General features: G+C 44.8%; 2 protein-coding genes across 2 annotated transcripts; both read left to right on the top strand.

Annotated features, from left to right (window-relative positions):
- The first annotated feature begins 7660 nt into the window (after positions 1-7660).
- Positions 7661-9952, top strand: LOC119298926 (probable ribosome biogenesis protein RLP24). Its single transcript, XM_037576229.1, has 5 exons — positions 7661-7796; positions 7889-8013; positions 8990-9103; positions 9382-9518; positions 9607-9952. Exons 2-5 carry the CDS (start codon positions 7933-7935, stop codon positions 9761-9763), a joined length of 489 nt encoding a protein of 162 aa, XP_037432126.1. The 5' UTR covers positions 7661-7796; positions 7889-7932; the 3' UTR covers positions 9764-9952.
- Positions 9953-11189: 1237 nt separating this feature from the next.
- On the top strand, positions 11190-13443 carry LOC119298925 (50S ribosomal protein HLP, mitochondrial-like). Its single transcript, XM_037576228.1, has 4 exons — positions 11190-11349; positions 11468-11526; positions 12103-12206; positions 12815-13443. Exons 2-4 carry the CDS (start codon positions 11493-11495, stop codon positions 13187-13189), a joined length of 513 nt encoding a protein of 170 aa, XP_037432125.1. The 5' UTR covers positions 11190-11349; positions 11468-11492; the 3' UTR covers positions 13190-13443.
- Positions 13444-16920: the final 3477 nt, after the last annotated feature.

The following is a 16920-nucleotide window of genomic DNA, read 5'->3' on the forward strand; positions in this document are numbered from 1 at the left end:
TATGGCCCAAATAGCTCCCGGGGGGTTCCGGTAACCCTCCCGGTATTCCGGTAAAATCCCGATTTCACCCGGAACACTTCCGATATCCAAATATAGGCTTCCAATATATCAATCTTTACGTCTCGACCATTTCGAGACTCCTCGTTATGTCCGTGATCACATCCGGGACTCCGAACAACCTTCGGTACATCAAAATGTATAAACTCATAATATAACTGTCATCGTAACCTTAAGCGTGCGGACCCTACGGGTTCGAGAACAATGTAGACATGACCGAGACACGTCTCTGGTCAATAACCAATAGCGGGACCTGGATGCCCATATTGGCTCCTACATATTCTACAAAGATCTTTATCGGTCAGACCGCATAACAACATACGTTGTGCCCTTTGTCATCGGTATGTTACTTGCCCGAGATTCGATCGTCGGTATCCAATACCTAGTTCAATCTCGTTACCGGCAAGTCTCTTTACTCGTTCCGTAATACATCATCTCACAACTAACATATTAGTTGTAATGCTTGCAAGGCTTATGTGATGTGTATTACCGAGAGGGCCCAGAGATACCTCTCCGACAATCGGAGTGACAAATCCTAATCTCGAAATACGCCAACCCAACATCGACCATTGGAGACACCTGTAGTACTCCTTTATAATCACCCAGTTATGTTGTGACGTTTGGTAGTACCCAAAGTGTTCCTCCGGTAAACGGGAGTTGCATAATCTCATAGTCATAGGAACATGTATAAGTCATGAAGAAAGCAATAGCAACATACTAAACGATCGGGTGCTAAGCTTATGGAATGGGTCATGTCAATCAGATCATTCTGCTAATGATGTGACCTCGTTAATCAAATAACAACTCATTGTTCATGGTTAGGAAACATAACCATCTTTGATTAACGAGCTAGTCAAGTAGAGGCACACTAGTGACACTTTGTTTGTCTATGTATTCACACATGTATTATGTTTCCGGTAAATACAATTCTAGCATGAATAATAAACATTTATCATGATTATAAGGAAATAAATAATAACTTTATTATTGCCTCTAGGGCATATTTCCTTCACAATCAATCCGTTGGGCTATTCCTATAAGTGTCACAAACAACCCTAGAGTTCGTACTAGAATAACACCTTAAGACACAAATCAACCAAAACCCTAATGTCACCTAGATACTCCAATGTCACCTCAAGTATCCGTGGGTATGATTATACGATATGCATCACACAATCTCAGATTCATCTATTCAACCAACACATAGAACCTCAAAGAGTGCCCCAAAGTTTTTACCGGAGAGTCAAGACGAAAACGTGTGCCAACCCCTATGCATAGGTTCATGGGCGGAACCCGCAAGTTGATCACCAAAACATACATCAAGTGGATCAATAGAATACCCCATTGTCACCACGGGTATCCCACGCAAGACATACATCAAGTTTTCTCAAATCCTTAAATACTCAATCCGATAAGATAACTTCAAAGGGAAAAGTCAATCCATTACAAGAGAGTAGAGGGGGAGAAACATCATAAGATCCAACTATAATAGCAAAGCTCACGATACATCAAGATCGTACCACCTCAAGAACACGAGAGAGAGAGAGAGAGAGAGAGAGAGATCAAACACATAGCTACTGGTACATACCCTCAGCCCCGAGGGAGAACTACTCCCTCCTCGTCATGGAGAGCGCCGGATGATGAAGATGGCCACCGGAGAGGGATTCCCCCTCCGGCAGGGTGCCAGAATGGGTCTAGATTGGTTTTCAGTGGCTACGGAGGCTTCTGGCGGCGGAACTCCTGATCTATTGTGCTCCCCGAAGTTTTTAGGGTATATGGGTATATATTGGAGGAAGAAGTACGTCGGTGGACCTCCGGGCTGTCCATGAGGCAGGGGGCGCGCCCAGGGGGGTGGGCACGCCCCCACCCTCGTGGGTAGCCCGGGACTCTCCTGGTCCAACTCCGATACTCCATGGGCTTCTTCTGGTCCAAAAATAAGTTCCATGAAGTTTCAGGTCAATTGGACTCCGTTTGATTTTTCTTTTCTGCGATACTCTAAAACAAGGAAAAAACAGAAACTGGAACTGGGCTCTGGGTTAATAGGTTAGTCCCAAAAATCATATAAAATAGCATATAAATGCATAAAACATCCAAGGTTGATAATATAATAGCATGGAACAATCAAAAATTATAGATACGTTGGAGACGTATCAAGGAACCAAGTGAATGTTGGAGATATGCCCTAGAGGCAATCATGTATGATGATAGTTCCTATGTGTTTATGAATAAAGATAGTCCTTGGACATTATCAATGATGTATATCAGCAAATACGTGACTTGTTTGTGGGACTATGCATTGTATGATGACTGTCCTAAAAGGTCCCTATTCGAAAGGGCTGTGTGGACGCGCAGCCAACTAGACTAGCATATGACACGGTCGATGACTTGGTCTCACTAGCCATGGAGCATTGGATGCTAACCGGATAATATGGACTTGGAAGGATCTGGTCGGATTCGACGTAGTCGGATCCGAGTCAAGATAAGGTCCGAGTCAGACAGACCCAACTATGAGACGCAGCGATGTGTCATCTATGAGTCTCTAGTACAACATATGTTCTATGTCCTAAGACCTGAGCTGACGCATGTACTCGGGATGGTGACAGACTTGCTTTGGGCCGACCAAACACTACTCCGTAACTGGGTAGTTATAAAGGTAGGTTTCGGGTTTGTCCAGAACCATTCTGCTATAGGATTTGGATTCAGTTTGCATGCATATTAGATCTGTGGAGGCGATATATGAGATCTATTGTCGTTGATGAGATTGGCTGTGTGTACGGTTGATGAAATCAACTGCACATGGGGATCGATGTGGCTATGTTTTCTGATGATCGGAATCGATGAGGTCATGACACAACCTACCCCTACCGATCGGTATCCGCCATCGGGGTTAACAGTGAAACGTAAAACCGAATCGGGCTTGCGATGATCGATAAGATCGGTCAGATCAGAGAATTCGGCGTGATCGGAGTTCAGATGTGATCTGTGATTTCCAAAAACATCGGGCGCTGCCCGCACCTGCGAGGGGCGCTGCCCCTTCGAACCCCGCCCGCTAACCGACTAGCGGGACCGGCTTGTGCGTAGCGCCTTGTATTTCGTACACGATCACTCAAAACCGGTAGAATGCGATTATATGCATAACTTTATTTTGCAGGGTTTGATGTGAATAGTATGGCTCATGTGTATGTGATGCATGTGTGGAAATTATACATGGCCTGCGTGTCATGTTTGTCAGCCGGCAGGAGCCAAAGTGCTATCATTATATTGTATAACAACCTGCGTGTTGACTTGTGACTCTATGTAAAATTCATTACTAGTTGTAGTATTTGGATAATAGAGATCAGGTTAGCGGCTTGGCGGCCTGGCGTGACAAACAAGATGGAGTTTCTAGATGGTCATCGGAGTTGGAGCCGACCTGGAAGAACATCCATGAAGGAGCCATACTATTTCACAATATATGTTTTACTTGTGATTGTTATGCTTCTTTGTCTCTATGCATGTTAGAATGGTAGAAATATCTCTCATGAATATCAAGTAAATTGCCATTCCCGATGTTGCACCTTTGCACGCCAAGTACGGCTAGTAGTGGGCTCATAAAATTGGGGTGCTGCTAGGTGTCCTTGAACTGAAGGGTTCGTGTCGGACACGGACATGCACTTCATTAGGTTAACTTGACAAGGCTATCAAAACGGTTTTGGGCCTTGCGGCAAAAGAGGTCAGAAGCCGGGGTATGAGATACCTACCTGACCGACAGGAGTTGTATAGAGATACGATTAGTAAGGAGTTGCTTACCGGATAGGCATGTTGTTTAGCAGTGATGCTAAAGCTAACTAGTCACATGTGCTAGTCGGATCCTGAATCACTAAGACTTTGCGGAGGGATGCTGACTTCAGTGGGAGTATTTCTGTTTAAGGCTAGAATTACTGTATATAAACACATTGCTTAGTGATTGCATATTTTTCTATTGTAGATCAATGGCACCACCTGCTCAACCTAACTTTGTATTAAAATCAATTCTGGAAAAGGATAAACTGAATGGAACAAACTTTACTACCTAGTATAGAAATTTGAGAATTGTTCTCAAGCATGATAAAAAGGAACATGTTCTAGAGGATCCGCTTCCAGAGGAACCTGCCGATAATGCTAGTACCACAACCAAGAATGCCTACCAGAAACTCGTTGATGAATCAAACGAGATCAGCTACCTCATGCTGGCTTGTATGGAGCCCGATTTGCAGCAGCATTTAAAAAATGTTGGGGCTTTCGATATGATCGAGAGTCTCAAGAGTATGTTTCAGGTGCAGGCTAGGACCGAAAGGTTCAACGTCTGGCGATTCTTGATGGATTGTAAGCTGAAGGAAGGTGATCCACTGAGCCCGCATGTGATCAAGATATCGGATATGTGCAAGCTTTGGATCGGTTGGGCTTCCTGCTCTTGGATGAGCTGGCTACTGATGCAGTTCTGGGTTCTCTTCCGCCCAGCTATGGGACGTTCATCTCGAACTATCATATGCATGGCATGGATAAGAATCTCACTGAATTGCATGGGATGCTCAAAGTGGCAGAGCAGGATATTAAGAAAGGCACGCATCAAGTGTTGATGGTGCAGAAATCGGCTAAGTTCAAGAAGAGTTGGTCCAAGAAAAAGGCTAAGGCAAAAGGCACGGAGACGGTAACCTCCGCCGCTGCGCCGAAGTCTGGACAGGACTCAAAGACCATTTGCTATCATTGCAAGGAAACTGGTCACTGGAAAAGGAACTGTAGCAAGTGGCTTGCAGAGCATGGCAAGAAGGCCGGAAATGCTGCTTCAGTCAAAAGTACACTTGTTGCATATGTTATAGACATTTACCTTGCTGACATACCTAGCAGCTCTTGGGTATTTGATACCGGATCAGTTGTTCACATTTGCAACTCGATGCAGGGGCTGGTAAGAACTAGGCGTGTGGTACAAGGGGAGATTGACATCAGGGTCGACAACAACGCAAGAGTTGCTGCGTTGGAGGTCGACACGATGCAGCTCCAGCTTCCTTCTGAATTTATTTTGGAATTGAATAATTTTTATTACATTCCTGCACTTAGTCGGAACATTATTTCTGCCTCATGCTTGATGAGTCAGGGTTATGAATTCAATTTAAAGGAAAATGGTTGTTTGATTTATTTGAATGGTATGTTCCACGGCTATGCACCCATTGTTGATGAGTTATTTATATTGAATCTAGAACATGAACCAGTCTATAATGTGAATGTCAAGAGGCATGAGCCTAATGAGATAAATCCGACATACTTCTGGCATTGCCGGCTTGGACACATTAGTCTGAAATGCAAGAAGAAGCTCCATGATGATGGGCTCCTAACTTTGACCGGCTTTGGGTCGTTCGAGACATGCGAATCATGCTTGCTCGGCAAGATGACTAAGTCTCCTTTCACAAAGAGTTGTGATAGGGCATTCGAGCTGTTGAGGCTGGCTGCCGAGGAAGAATTACCATCGCTCGAGGCTGCAACAACTTCTCTGCCATCCGGTTGATCTCAATCTTGCCCGGCTTCACAGTCGAACCAGCGAACGAACCGGTGGTTCGACCGAGCCGACGCACACGTAAAATAAAATGATGAATAAAGAAAACTATACCTAAAAAAAATCACGTTTATGAGAGAGATAAATCAGTTCCATCCGCTATAATTCTCTTCCTCCCTTCTTTCCCAGATCTGCATACATCCATTTTACAAAATCCGCATATTAGCAAGTCAAAATCAGAGAGTAAGTGAGAAGCAAAGAGAGGAGCAGCTAATTCCTAACCTTCTACTTTACACTTCGTCGACCAGGTAAAACCTATAACAATCACACAGTAGATGGATGAAGTCAATCATGCTTGCAGACAAGGAACATTTGGCATCTCAAAAGAAACAAATCTAAAATTATTGATGGATATTTCATCGAACCCTAAATAATCTTTAGCGTTGCGAGACCACCAAAACTTGGATCGACCACCCTGCAACGAGCACCACCGCCATGCACGCGCTCATGGTGGAGCAGATTCTGCACAACCATGATCGCTATGACAATGACCGGCAAGGATGGGACGTGCATGCGACGAGTATTATATTATGGTGGATCCGAAGCTGTGTGCGCTCATGGTGGATCCGAAGCTGTGCGCGCGCCCATGTTGGGATGGGTTATGCACGACCGAGATCACATGCATGCCTGCCACCGCTACGGTCACATACTATGATTGTTCGATGTCAACAAGAAGAACATTGGCATAAAACAAACCATGGACATGAGTTTAAAATGTAAAAAGAAGGTGATGCAATCTTCTATTTTTTTATCGTTTGAAGTCACCCCTAGAAATTATATTATGGTGAAATTGGACGATGCTTTCAGTAAGCTTCTTAGTTTTTCGTTCTGACTAGTCTTATTGAAGCTCAAATCATGTTTTGTCCTCGTGACTGTAGATTTTGTAGTAATAAACCTACTCATGCTCTTGAGTCTTCTGATGTTGTCGTCGTCCAAGGAAGCCAGGCTATGTGGTTGATGAACATACGAGATTTTGTAGCCTATTCGGTGATCGGTGATTTTAGCCATGTCTTAATGTGGTGTATTTTTTTTGCGGGTGGTCTTAATGTGGTGTATGGTAAGAATTTTCTTCAATGTTTTTGGTGTCTAAACTAAGATTCGGGAGTGTTTGGCCACTGTTCCTAATTGTTGAAACTGGATTATGGTAGGGAGTGTGCATCCGATGAGATGAGATCCTATATATGACATGGGAAATATATGGTATTACTATACAGAACATAAAGGCGAAGATAGCAAAACATAACTGCCTGTAAAAGCGTACTCATGTGCTAAAATAATGCGGTGGATGAGTAGGGCACCTTCGTGTCACACACACTCAATCGATAAATACATTGCCATTTAGAGCCTCTCGGTGTCGATTCCTATTTCCTCTAGCAACGATGATCGAAGACCGTCTATAAATTCAATGATTATAAAGTGTGTGCCATGTTTTATGTAAATTGTGTAGGCATAATAAGTATCACAAATTATTCTACAATGAAAATGAGTGATCGGTCGAAATAGTTTTATGTCCCTGACCTCCTCTACTAGAGGCAGCGGCAATTGAGCCGGATGGGGAGAGAGCTCAGCGATCTTGCGTGCGTGGGGTACGGGCACAATTGCCACTGGGCGGGGTCCCTCTACGAGCCGAGAGTCTCTCTGCTCATTTTCGAATAAACTACCCCCTCCGATCAATGTTCTTGTCGCGGTCATAGTATAACACATTGTACAAAAGTTGTCCTAAGACCGCAACAACTAACATGAATCGAAGGAAGTACAGCTGATCTTGTAAAAGAAAAAATACACTGGCTGCCGAGGAAGAATTACCATCGCTCGAGGCTGCAACAACTTCTCTGCCGTCCGAGTTTGATCTCAATCTTGCCCGGCTTCACAGTTGAACCTGAACCTGCGAACGAACCGGTGGTCCGACCGAGCCGAGGCGCACACCGGTTCGGCCAGGTCCGCTCCACACGCGAGCCAGACGCGGCGTCTTGCCCGCCCCGTCTCGCCCAAACGATCCTGTCCGTCCATTCCGATCGGACGGCCGCTCGGCGACTAGAAGAACCCCCACCGCCGACCGCAGCCAAACCCTTCCTCCGCTTCCGCCTCGTCCCGTCTCCCTCCCTCCCCTCCCTCGGCGGCCGCCGCCGCCCCCATCGCGGCGAGTCCCCTCGCCCGCAGCCGACCTAAGGTTTGCCTCCCCCCTTCTGTTCTATCGATTGGAGTCCGCTCCCCCCTCTTTCTGACCCGCGGACGGTGTTCGTTTGCTCATCCGTCGATCAGCTGCTGCCGCCGCGTGCGCCCGGGGTCACCGAGGAGGCGGCGCCATGAGGTTGGAGAAGTGCTGGTTCTGCTCCTCCACCGTCTACCCCGGCCACGGCATCCAGTTCGTCCGCAACGACGCCAAGGTATCCACCTATCAATATCTGTTATTTCTGTCAGTAGCCTGTGCCTGTGGTGCCGTCCGTCCGTCCGTCCGTCCATGTGGTTGTGGTATCGGCATATGTTTGGGCGCCATGGTATTTTCGTGTATTATTAAGAACCTGGCGGCGAGGAATATTCGCACGGCATGAAAAAGTGAAAATAGGGCATTGTTTATGCGGTTCGGTTCATTGAAAGTATGTTTAGCTTCACTTCTGCTTGTATTTTTGTCACACCTGTAGTAGCCATACGAATTTTTTCAGAGAGAATCGATTTAACATGGGAGAAAGAAAGTGCACAGAATTGAAAAAAAGGTGAAAATAGAGCAATTCTCCTGTGATTCGGTTCGTAAGTAATCTGTCTAGCTTCACTTGTGCTTGTATTTGGATTTGGCTGCACACCTGTAGCCTTATCAAAAGCTGAAGATGCAACAATTCTTGCGGGGTTCCTGCCTTGGAAGTAGCTTGTGTAGCTTCACTTCTGCCTGTATCTGGATTTGGTTGGGGGCATGGCATGTAACCAGGTCTTACATCTAATTTCTTAGGTCTTTCTCGTCGTATCAAGAACCTGATGGTGAACAGCTATGGTTCTCCCTCTGTAAGGAAATATAAGAGCGTTTATATTTCTTTACAGAGGGAATACTTTGTTTCTGTACCTATGCCTTGCATCGCCTCTGAATTTTTTTAGAGAGATTAACATGGGAGAAAGCACACCGTATGAAAAAGTGAATGTAGAGCAATTGTATGGGATTCAATTCATAAATATAAACCGTTTAGCTTCACCTCTGCTTGTATTTGGTTCTGGCTGGACACCTGTAGCCTTACGAAAAGCTGAATATACAATAATTCTTGTGCCGTTCCTGCCTTGGTAGTAGCTTTTGTAGCTTAACTTCTGCCTCTGTGTGGATTTGGTTGATGGCATACAGGCATAGCATGTAACCAGGTCTTGCCTCTGCTTTGTTAGATCTTTCGGTTCTGCCGATCAAAATGCCACAAGAACTTCAAGATGAAGAGGAACCCTCGCAAGGTTAAGTGGACCAAGGCGTACAGGCGCCTGCGTGGAAAGGACATGACACAGGTAACGAACTTTGCTATCTTCTATCAGTTTGTCTAATTCACATCTAGATGTTTTTTAAGGATGTCACATCTAACCTCCCACAAGTATATAATGCATCAACAAGAAACAAAAAAAACTAGGACAAAAAAAATAGACCACAAACAGAGTGAAAATCAGCTTAGATGTGACATAACTATGTCACATCTAGATGTGTCCTAGACAGACCCATCTTCTATATCCTGCCAGTAGCTAGATGGTGATGTGTGGGTCATAATTGAATCATTGTTTGAATCTTCCAGGATGCCACGTTTGAGTTCGAGAGGAAGAGGAACAGGCCGGAGCGCTACGACCGTAACGTCACTGAGCAGACTCTGAAGGCCATCCCGCTTATCACGAAGATCAGACATGAACGGCAGAAGAAACACATTACAGAGAGGTCGGTTGCTGTACCTTGATTATTCATTTTCTGCTTATTCTGGGAGTGGTTTCTTCGTCTAACACACACTGTTTTTCTCCTATAACAGACAGAAGGCTGGTAAGAGCATGGTGCGAAAGAGCGACGCCAAGGAGCTGGATCAGGATATCGGCATGGTTCCCAAGAAGGAGACCGAGAACTATGTAGCCAAGCAGAAGGTTCTAGTTTCTCAGCTGAAGACCGAAGAGAATCTTATGGAAGAGTAATGGAACCAAACAGTTTTGTGTGTGCGCGCATGTGATCCTTTTCTATATATGGAGTACTTTGTGTTTCATCAGATTGTAGACGACAGTGAACATTTGTTTTGTACTTACTATGAGCAAGTTATGCATGTGATGTTATTGCGTGGACGATGCTCTCCTGCCGTTTAATAGTATCATGAAATTAACCAGTCATTGTTATTTTGTGTTCATTTTTGTTTAGTAGTTAACCAGTCATTGTTATTTTGTGTTCATTTTTGTTTAGTAGTGTGTGCACTGTACTTTCGGTACTTGTGGTTTTGAGCAAACCCTGGCTTTCTCTGAATGGTGGTTTGAAATCTTGGTTCAAAATTCTGTGGCTATCGCAGGTTTCAAGCATGGTGAGTGTAAGCATATTACCAGAGATATGCCTATAGGTGCAAATTGTAGGGTTGACAGTGATTGAGCATATCAGCAAGCACAGACGGGCATGTATTTGAGAGTTATCTTAAAACTACCACTCTGTATCTTCGAGTCATCTTCAGATTTTCTTGCTATTCCTTAGACCTTGAAACCATTCCTTCGGTTACATGCTGACTAGGCGATGTCCTACATTTTGTCCAATTTTGTTGGGAGGTTATCAATCCTTTTCCTTTGTTTCAGAAATATATATCATCAGTCCCTGGTAGATTGGCAGCTTTGGCACATTATCTTGCCTGGTATCCTGGTTGCTTCCCCAGTGAGCTTCTCACTTCAGTTCTCATTTCTCAGCTTCCTGAACGGCTGCACTTGTCTTTCTGTCATAAATCAGTTTTTGCATTGTTGTAAGTTTGTGACTGTTTATACCCATCAGAAATATTATCATCAGTTCCTGATGATGATGCAAATACTATATTTAATCACATAAAGAAAGCAACAAAGGAGACAAGGGCCAACTCGAACGAAAATCCATCTCTACACCCGCGCTCACGAAAAAAATAAATCAAAACATACACTAGATTTTTTTTTAAAAAAAAATCCAATTTCTTTTTGTGCGGTACAAAATTTGATGCATGAGGTCCACTCCAATTTTCAAATCATACATCTGAACAGCTCTCGGCAAAAAAGACAAATTGGGGGTCTGTAAAAAAGTTTGTTGTTCATGTACTGATGTCCAAATGATTTGAAATGGAGCGGGCCTCACGCATCAAAGTTTCTACCCCACAAAAAAATGTTTTTTTATTTTCTTTTGAATTTTTTATGATTTTTTTCTAACCGGGTGCAGATGAGCCTAGGCACCGAAACGCCGCATCCCAACTGGAAATATTACTGTGTACTTCTCAAACTGTACACACACTGCCATTGAGGATTTTATTGCCATTCATTTGTGGGCCTCATGGACAAGGCCCAAGACGATGGGCCTGGGCCGCAGCAGCCCGCGCGACGCTCGCTCGCAGAAGGATCCTCTGTGTGTTGTATTCCCTCTCCCCCCACCACCGGCGCCGCCGCCCGACTCCGCCGAGCTCATTTCCCTCACCCCCTCTCTATCTTCGTCGCCGCCGCCGGCGCCGCCGGGACGCCGTACCCCGCCTCCCTGGACCCGATAGCTCCTCGCGTCCACTTCGTTCGACGAGGTTGGTTGGTCGGGCCCGAGGGATCTCTCAGGGCTCCGTAGGGTTCGCGTTCTTCTTGCCGTTTCGTGCGCGGCCGCGGCGTCGGCTCTAACCTCGCTCCGGGATTTCTCGTTTGCAGGAAATTCTTTGGGTGACTGCAGGAGATGGCGGCGTTCCTGAGGTCAAAGTGCTCGTCAGGTATACAATTTTTTCTCACTCGCATCACACTTTTCATCCCATGTATGGATAAGTCCTTGGGCAGTGAGAATTTTTCTTTCTATGACCCCCACTCGAGAGGTAGCAGCAGTAAAAAAGAATCACCAGTTCATATGAAGGATGCATGTTTCACCCGCTGTCATGTTGAAACCCCTGTGCCTATCGTCTTGCCTGGTGAATCAGCTAAAGGACATATCTGTATCATTTTAAGTTCTTAACCTTGGACAAAATATCATGACTATGGTTCACATTGTTTGTTTGCTGGGTTAACAACCTTTGTACCGATAGGACGTGGCCAGGTGGATTGCGATTGGTTTCCTAATTCCTATCAATTAATTTGCTCACGGAACTAGAATAGCTGGTTCCTAAAGATGCGGCCGATTTACTCGCTGTGAGAAAAGATATCTTGGAAGCCTGTATCTAGTTGAAACCTTGTGCGCCCTTGATTCCTTTCAAATATGTCTTGCTATTAATTTGTTTTTTTTTGGGCCTACCATGCTGCAATGTGATGCTCAGGCAATTGATTTACATCATGTAAATGCTTATTGATCCATGCAGTTGGGCGTACGTTGATGGGAAGCGTTGGAAACAATCTGTATGGGGGTATCAATTCGTCTGCTGAAACAGTGACAAGACCATCTCACTGTGACGCTATCAGCCAGGTACTACTGCTCTGTTCAAGTGTATATGTTTCATTTATCTCAACACATCCTCAAACTTTCTTCTCTTCTGATATTTTTCGTTAGCCAGAGAATTAAGACAGTATTCCTGTAAGAGATTTGTCAGCTTCTTATAGTGTGTTAGCGACTCAAAAGTTCCAAAGTGTCGACTGTTTGTCCCCCAATGACATACATGGCCCAGCTTGGTATTTAATTATGAAGTCGTTTGCTTGATATAGTTCAATAGCTTGTGTTTATAGTTGCTGTCAAGATCTGTGTCTTTCTGTCGATGCCAGCAATGCCATAAGGATTATAAACTAGATTCCTTTGACATACTGAACTCCATTTTTCATGGTTTCATTTATGAGGCAGTATTTTATTTACTCTTCAGTTTTCATGAGCATTTTTCTTATTATTTTCGGTTTTCTCAGAACCATCATAGAGATTAAGTGAATTACTTTTCTGAAAAAAAGAAAGAGAACCGTGTGACCTCGTGTGTGGTGCAAAAGCAATCAGTATTATTGCTAGAGTATGTAGTTCTCTTGAAGTGCTTCTTGCTTTAAGCATGTATGCTTTCCAAGAGGTGAACTGTGTCCTCGTTCTGGTTTCAGCAAATCAGGACATTCATCCAGATGAGAACCAACCTCAAGGTGGTAGACAACTCTGGAGCCAAGAGGGTCATGTGCATACAGTCCTTGAGGGGGAAGAAAGGAGCTAGGCTTGGGGACATGATAATTGGTTCTGTGAAGGAAGCGCAACCTCGCGGCAAGGTCAAGAAAGGTGATGTGGTCTACGGTGTGGTTGTCCGTGCCGCTATGAAGAAAGGACGCAGTGACGGCAGCGAGGTCCAGTTTGATGACAACGCTATCGTCATCGTGAACAACAAAGGCGAGCTGATTGGCACTCGCGTCTTCGGTCCTGTTCCTCATGAGCTCAGGAAGAAGAAGCATCTCAAGATCTTGGCGTTGGCTGAACACATAGTTTGAGACCTTACCCTGCTTAGTCATATCTCTTTTATTTCCACATGGAGCGGAATTAACATTGCTCCAGAGATATTTTGGTTGCCCCTGCTGCCATTCCACCTTTCCTTTGGTAATTTGTGTTTGGAAGAATGATGTACCCTAAAAGGAGAATGTGTACCAAACTATAGGGAGCCCTCGGCAGATCAAGTTTTGTAGCACATTTAATCTGAATGTTTTGCTGCAACGGCGAAAATATGTTCCTTATTTGCTCTGTTTTACCTGGATCATCACGCGCTGCCTGTAATTTTCTGCTTATTGATTTAGTACATTTACAGAGTGTCCTATCATTACATTCCTGGAACATGAGGAGGACAGACTTCCATTTTCACAACATATAACATTTGCTCCCTGCTTCACGATATATTTCTTGAATCCAATTTTAGCAGATATTAGGTCCTCACTTGTCACCTTTTTCAGCCGTTGTGTCATTCGGTGTCTATCATCTTTCCCGATGAACTAAAATGTCGAGCAATTGATGTGCAGCCGTGATCGGCACATAACTGTATCACCTTTAACCTTGGACAAAAAAACCATCACAACATGATCATGGAGGATGAGGGTGAATATGCTGCCGGAGATCTGAAATTTGAGAACATGGGTGATCCTATCCAACTTGCAAATCAGAATCTGGCCATATTTGATGATTTGTCCAAATACATCAACAAATTCAGCATCGACCAACTCATGAGCGGCTTAAGGAGATGATAGTGTGTTCATTTGGAGTTGGACTGTATTTGTCCAAATACATTACAATTCGAGGAATTGTAATGTATTTGGACAAACACAGTTCATATGAGCAACTCAATCAGATGCCGAATTTGCTGGTGGAGTTGGAGATGCCCTAACACAATTCATAGTGAATCTGTTTGTCTTCACAGTTGAACCAGCGAACGAACTAGTGGTCCAACTGAGCCGAGACGCTCACCGGTTCGGTCAGGTCCGCTCCTCCTAACCACGAGCTAGAGGCGGTGTCTTGCCTGACCCGTATCGCCCATACGATCCTGTCCATCCATTTCGATCGGGCGGCCACCCTCTGACTAAAAGAACCCCAACTGTCGAAGATATCCCCAACACCTTGAATCGTTTGGCCTATGACTTTATTTATAGAGTAGGACGGAAGCCTGTATTAAGAAAGTAAGACAAAATTCAATGACAAAGCCATAGTCACCACGTGGTCCGACTAGCACTCGTCTCTTTGGCCCAGTTCCCCATGAGCTCAAGACGAAGAAGCATATGAAGATCTTTGTGTTGGCTGAGCACATTGTTTGCGACATCATCATGCTTAGTCATATCTCACAATTATTTCCCTGGAATGGAACAAAAATGTTGGGTCATTTGTCATTTCCAAGATTGCTCCGAGGAAGTTTTGGTTGCCCTTTTGTTGTTAATGTATTTCCCTTTTGCTTCTGTAATTTGTTATTGGATGGATGCACTCTAACAATAGAATATGTACCCCGACAAAATTGAAATTTGTATCGCATTTAATGTGAATGTTTTGTTGGAATGGAGGAAATATATTCCTTATTTGCTCTCTTTTACCTGGATCATCATGATGTGATGTCTGTAATTTTCTGGCCACACAATGCTGAGTTCATATCTGAGTTCATACATTTACATGATATCCTATCATTACCTTCTGGATACATGCAGAGGATATTTTCGAAACCCAATTTTAGAAGATATTAGATTCTCCCTTTGCGCCTTAACCGCATTGAAAGATTTTGGGAGGGAGGCATGCAGAATTGTAGAGAGTTTCTTGCCAACTTTGGTTGGTCAGGATTAGGCTTTTCCCTCCTATAACTAAGGGTATCCGTTGGAGTATTCATCTCGTTTCTCTCCTCTCATTTCCGCTCTCTCCTCATTGATGGCTACACAATCTTGTGGGTAAGCAAGACAAGAATTCGATTGGGGTGGCGGTGAGCGATTTGGTCCCATGGATCCGGAGGTGTGGACGCCGCGATCGGGAGGGCGGTCGAAGCCGACAAGCCGGAGCAGCAGCACCGGGAGCGGTGGGAGCCCAGCGTGTGGGAGCAACATCGAGTACACGAGCCTACGCGACATGATGTTGGAAGGAGGCGGTGGCGGTGGCAGCGGCGGGGAGAACCATGGCAGTGGGGGCTGTGCGTTCCGCGCGGGGAGCTGGAGGGACTGCAACAACGACAACATCCATGAGTTCGACGCATCCAACATCGGTATCCGGAACCAGCTGCTGAAGCACGCGGCCTCAGCGTACCTACAGTCGGCGGTGGTGGTGGGTGGCAGCGGCGGCGGGGCGCGCGAGGGCCAGGGGTGCTGCCTGGTACGCCTTTGGCACCGCATTAGCGGCGGGCGTGGGCGCGGGCATGTGCTAGAGGAGGCGTGCTCATGGCAGGGGTGCGTCGATGACCCCGCCGAGATCTGCGCCGCTTTCGTCACCCAGTCCGCTCGTCGTGTCGCCGCCTTCTTCGCGGGCATATGGACCTAGCTTAGCTAGTCATAGCATCGGCAGCCATCGGTAGGCCATTTATTGGTTGTGGTGCTTCAATCATTGTTATTGTTGTTGTTGTTGTTGTATCTATATTGTGAGGTATATGCTGGTCTGGCTAAGGGGTTCTCTTGCCATGCTTGTTTAGTCAGAATCTTCAATAGTATTATGTCAAGCATATCTTTGGAGTCGTCGCAACAGTGCTTTGTGATATGAGGAACGGGTAGCAGACATTTGTTGTTGAATACTAGTCGTTGCATAAAGAGAGATGGCCACTGAAAATCTCACATGCTTCTTTCGTTCATAGGGGAAAATGGAGGGAACATGTAGAAATAGAAAAGTTTCTTTTGGCAACATTATTCATCGATGTAATTTACAGGAATGGGGCAAAATAAAAAATAAGAGAAAAAATGTTTGATCTTAGTATCAAAGGAAAAACACAACAAAAAAAATTACAACTCATCCTACCTCCTTTTAGATTTCCTACACAAGAACGGAAATGGGGTCTTCAACGACTTAAACGTAACAACATCCTAATTATACTTTGCATGTGGATTTTAACTTGATCATGTTATTAGGATTCCGGTGTTTTTCTGTTACTATGAACTTAAACACTTATGTTTTCAAAATTTATGTTTCTCTATTCTCGTGAGCTGAACACTTGCGTTTGTAATTTTCTATGTGTACCATTTCTTTGTTTTGCAGATATAGTACTACCATACTTCACTGTTTTTTCCTGTTCCTCTGTTTTAAAAATACTGTGAACTAAAGAGTTGCTTAATAATACTTTGAAATGTATAGGATCGTAAAACTATACTCCACATGAACAACAAAGGAGTAGAGTGCAAAATAATGCTTATGAAGGAATAGTTTTAAGGATCCTAATCATTAAAAACTATGCGGGAAAAACCGCTAATTGTAACGACTATGGATGCGGAGGTGTGGACGCCGTGGTCGGATGGGCGGTCAAAGACGATGAGTCGGAGCAGCAGCATTGGGAGCACGGGGAGCATGAGCGACATCAAACACACGAATCTCTGTGTAATGAAGTTGGAAGTAGGCGGTGGCAGGGAGAACGACGACGATGGGGGGAGTTGGCAGGAGTGCAACACTACAACATCGATAGTATTCATCAATTCGACACGTCCAACATCGGCATCTGGTACCAACGGCTGAAGCATGCGGCCTCGGCATTCCTACAATCAGCGATAGTGGCTGCCGGAGCTCCAGG

This window comes from Triticum dicoccoides, chromosome 5A (genome assembly GCF_002162155.2).
Source record: "Triticum dicoccoides isolate Atlit2015 ecotype Zavitan chromosome 5A, WEW_v2.0, whole genome shotgun sequence".
NCBI lineage: Eukaryota > Viridiplantae > Streptophyta > Magnoliopsida > Poales > Poaceae > Triticum > Triticum dicoccoides.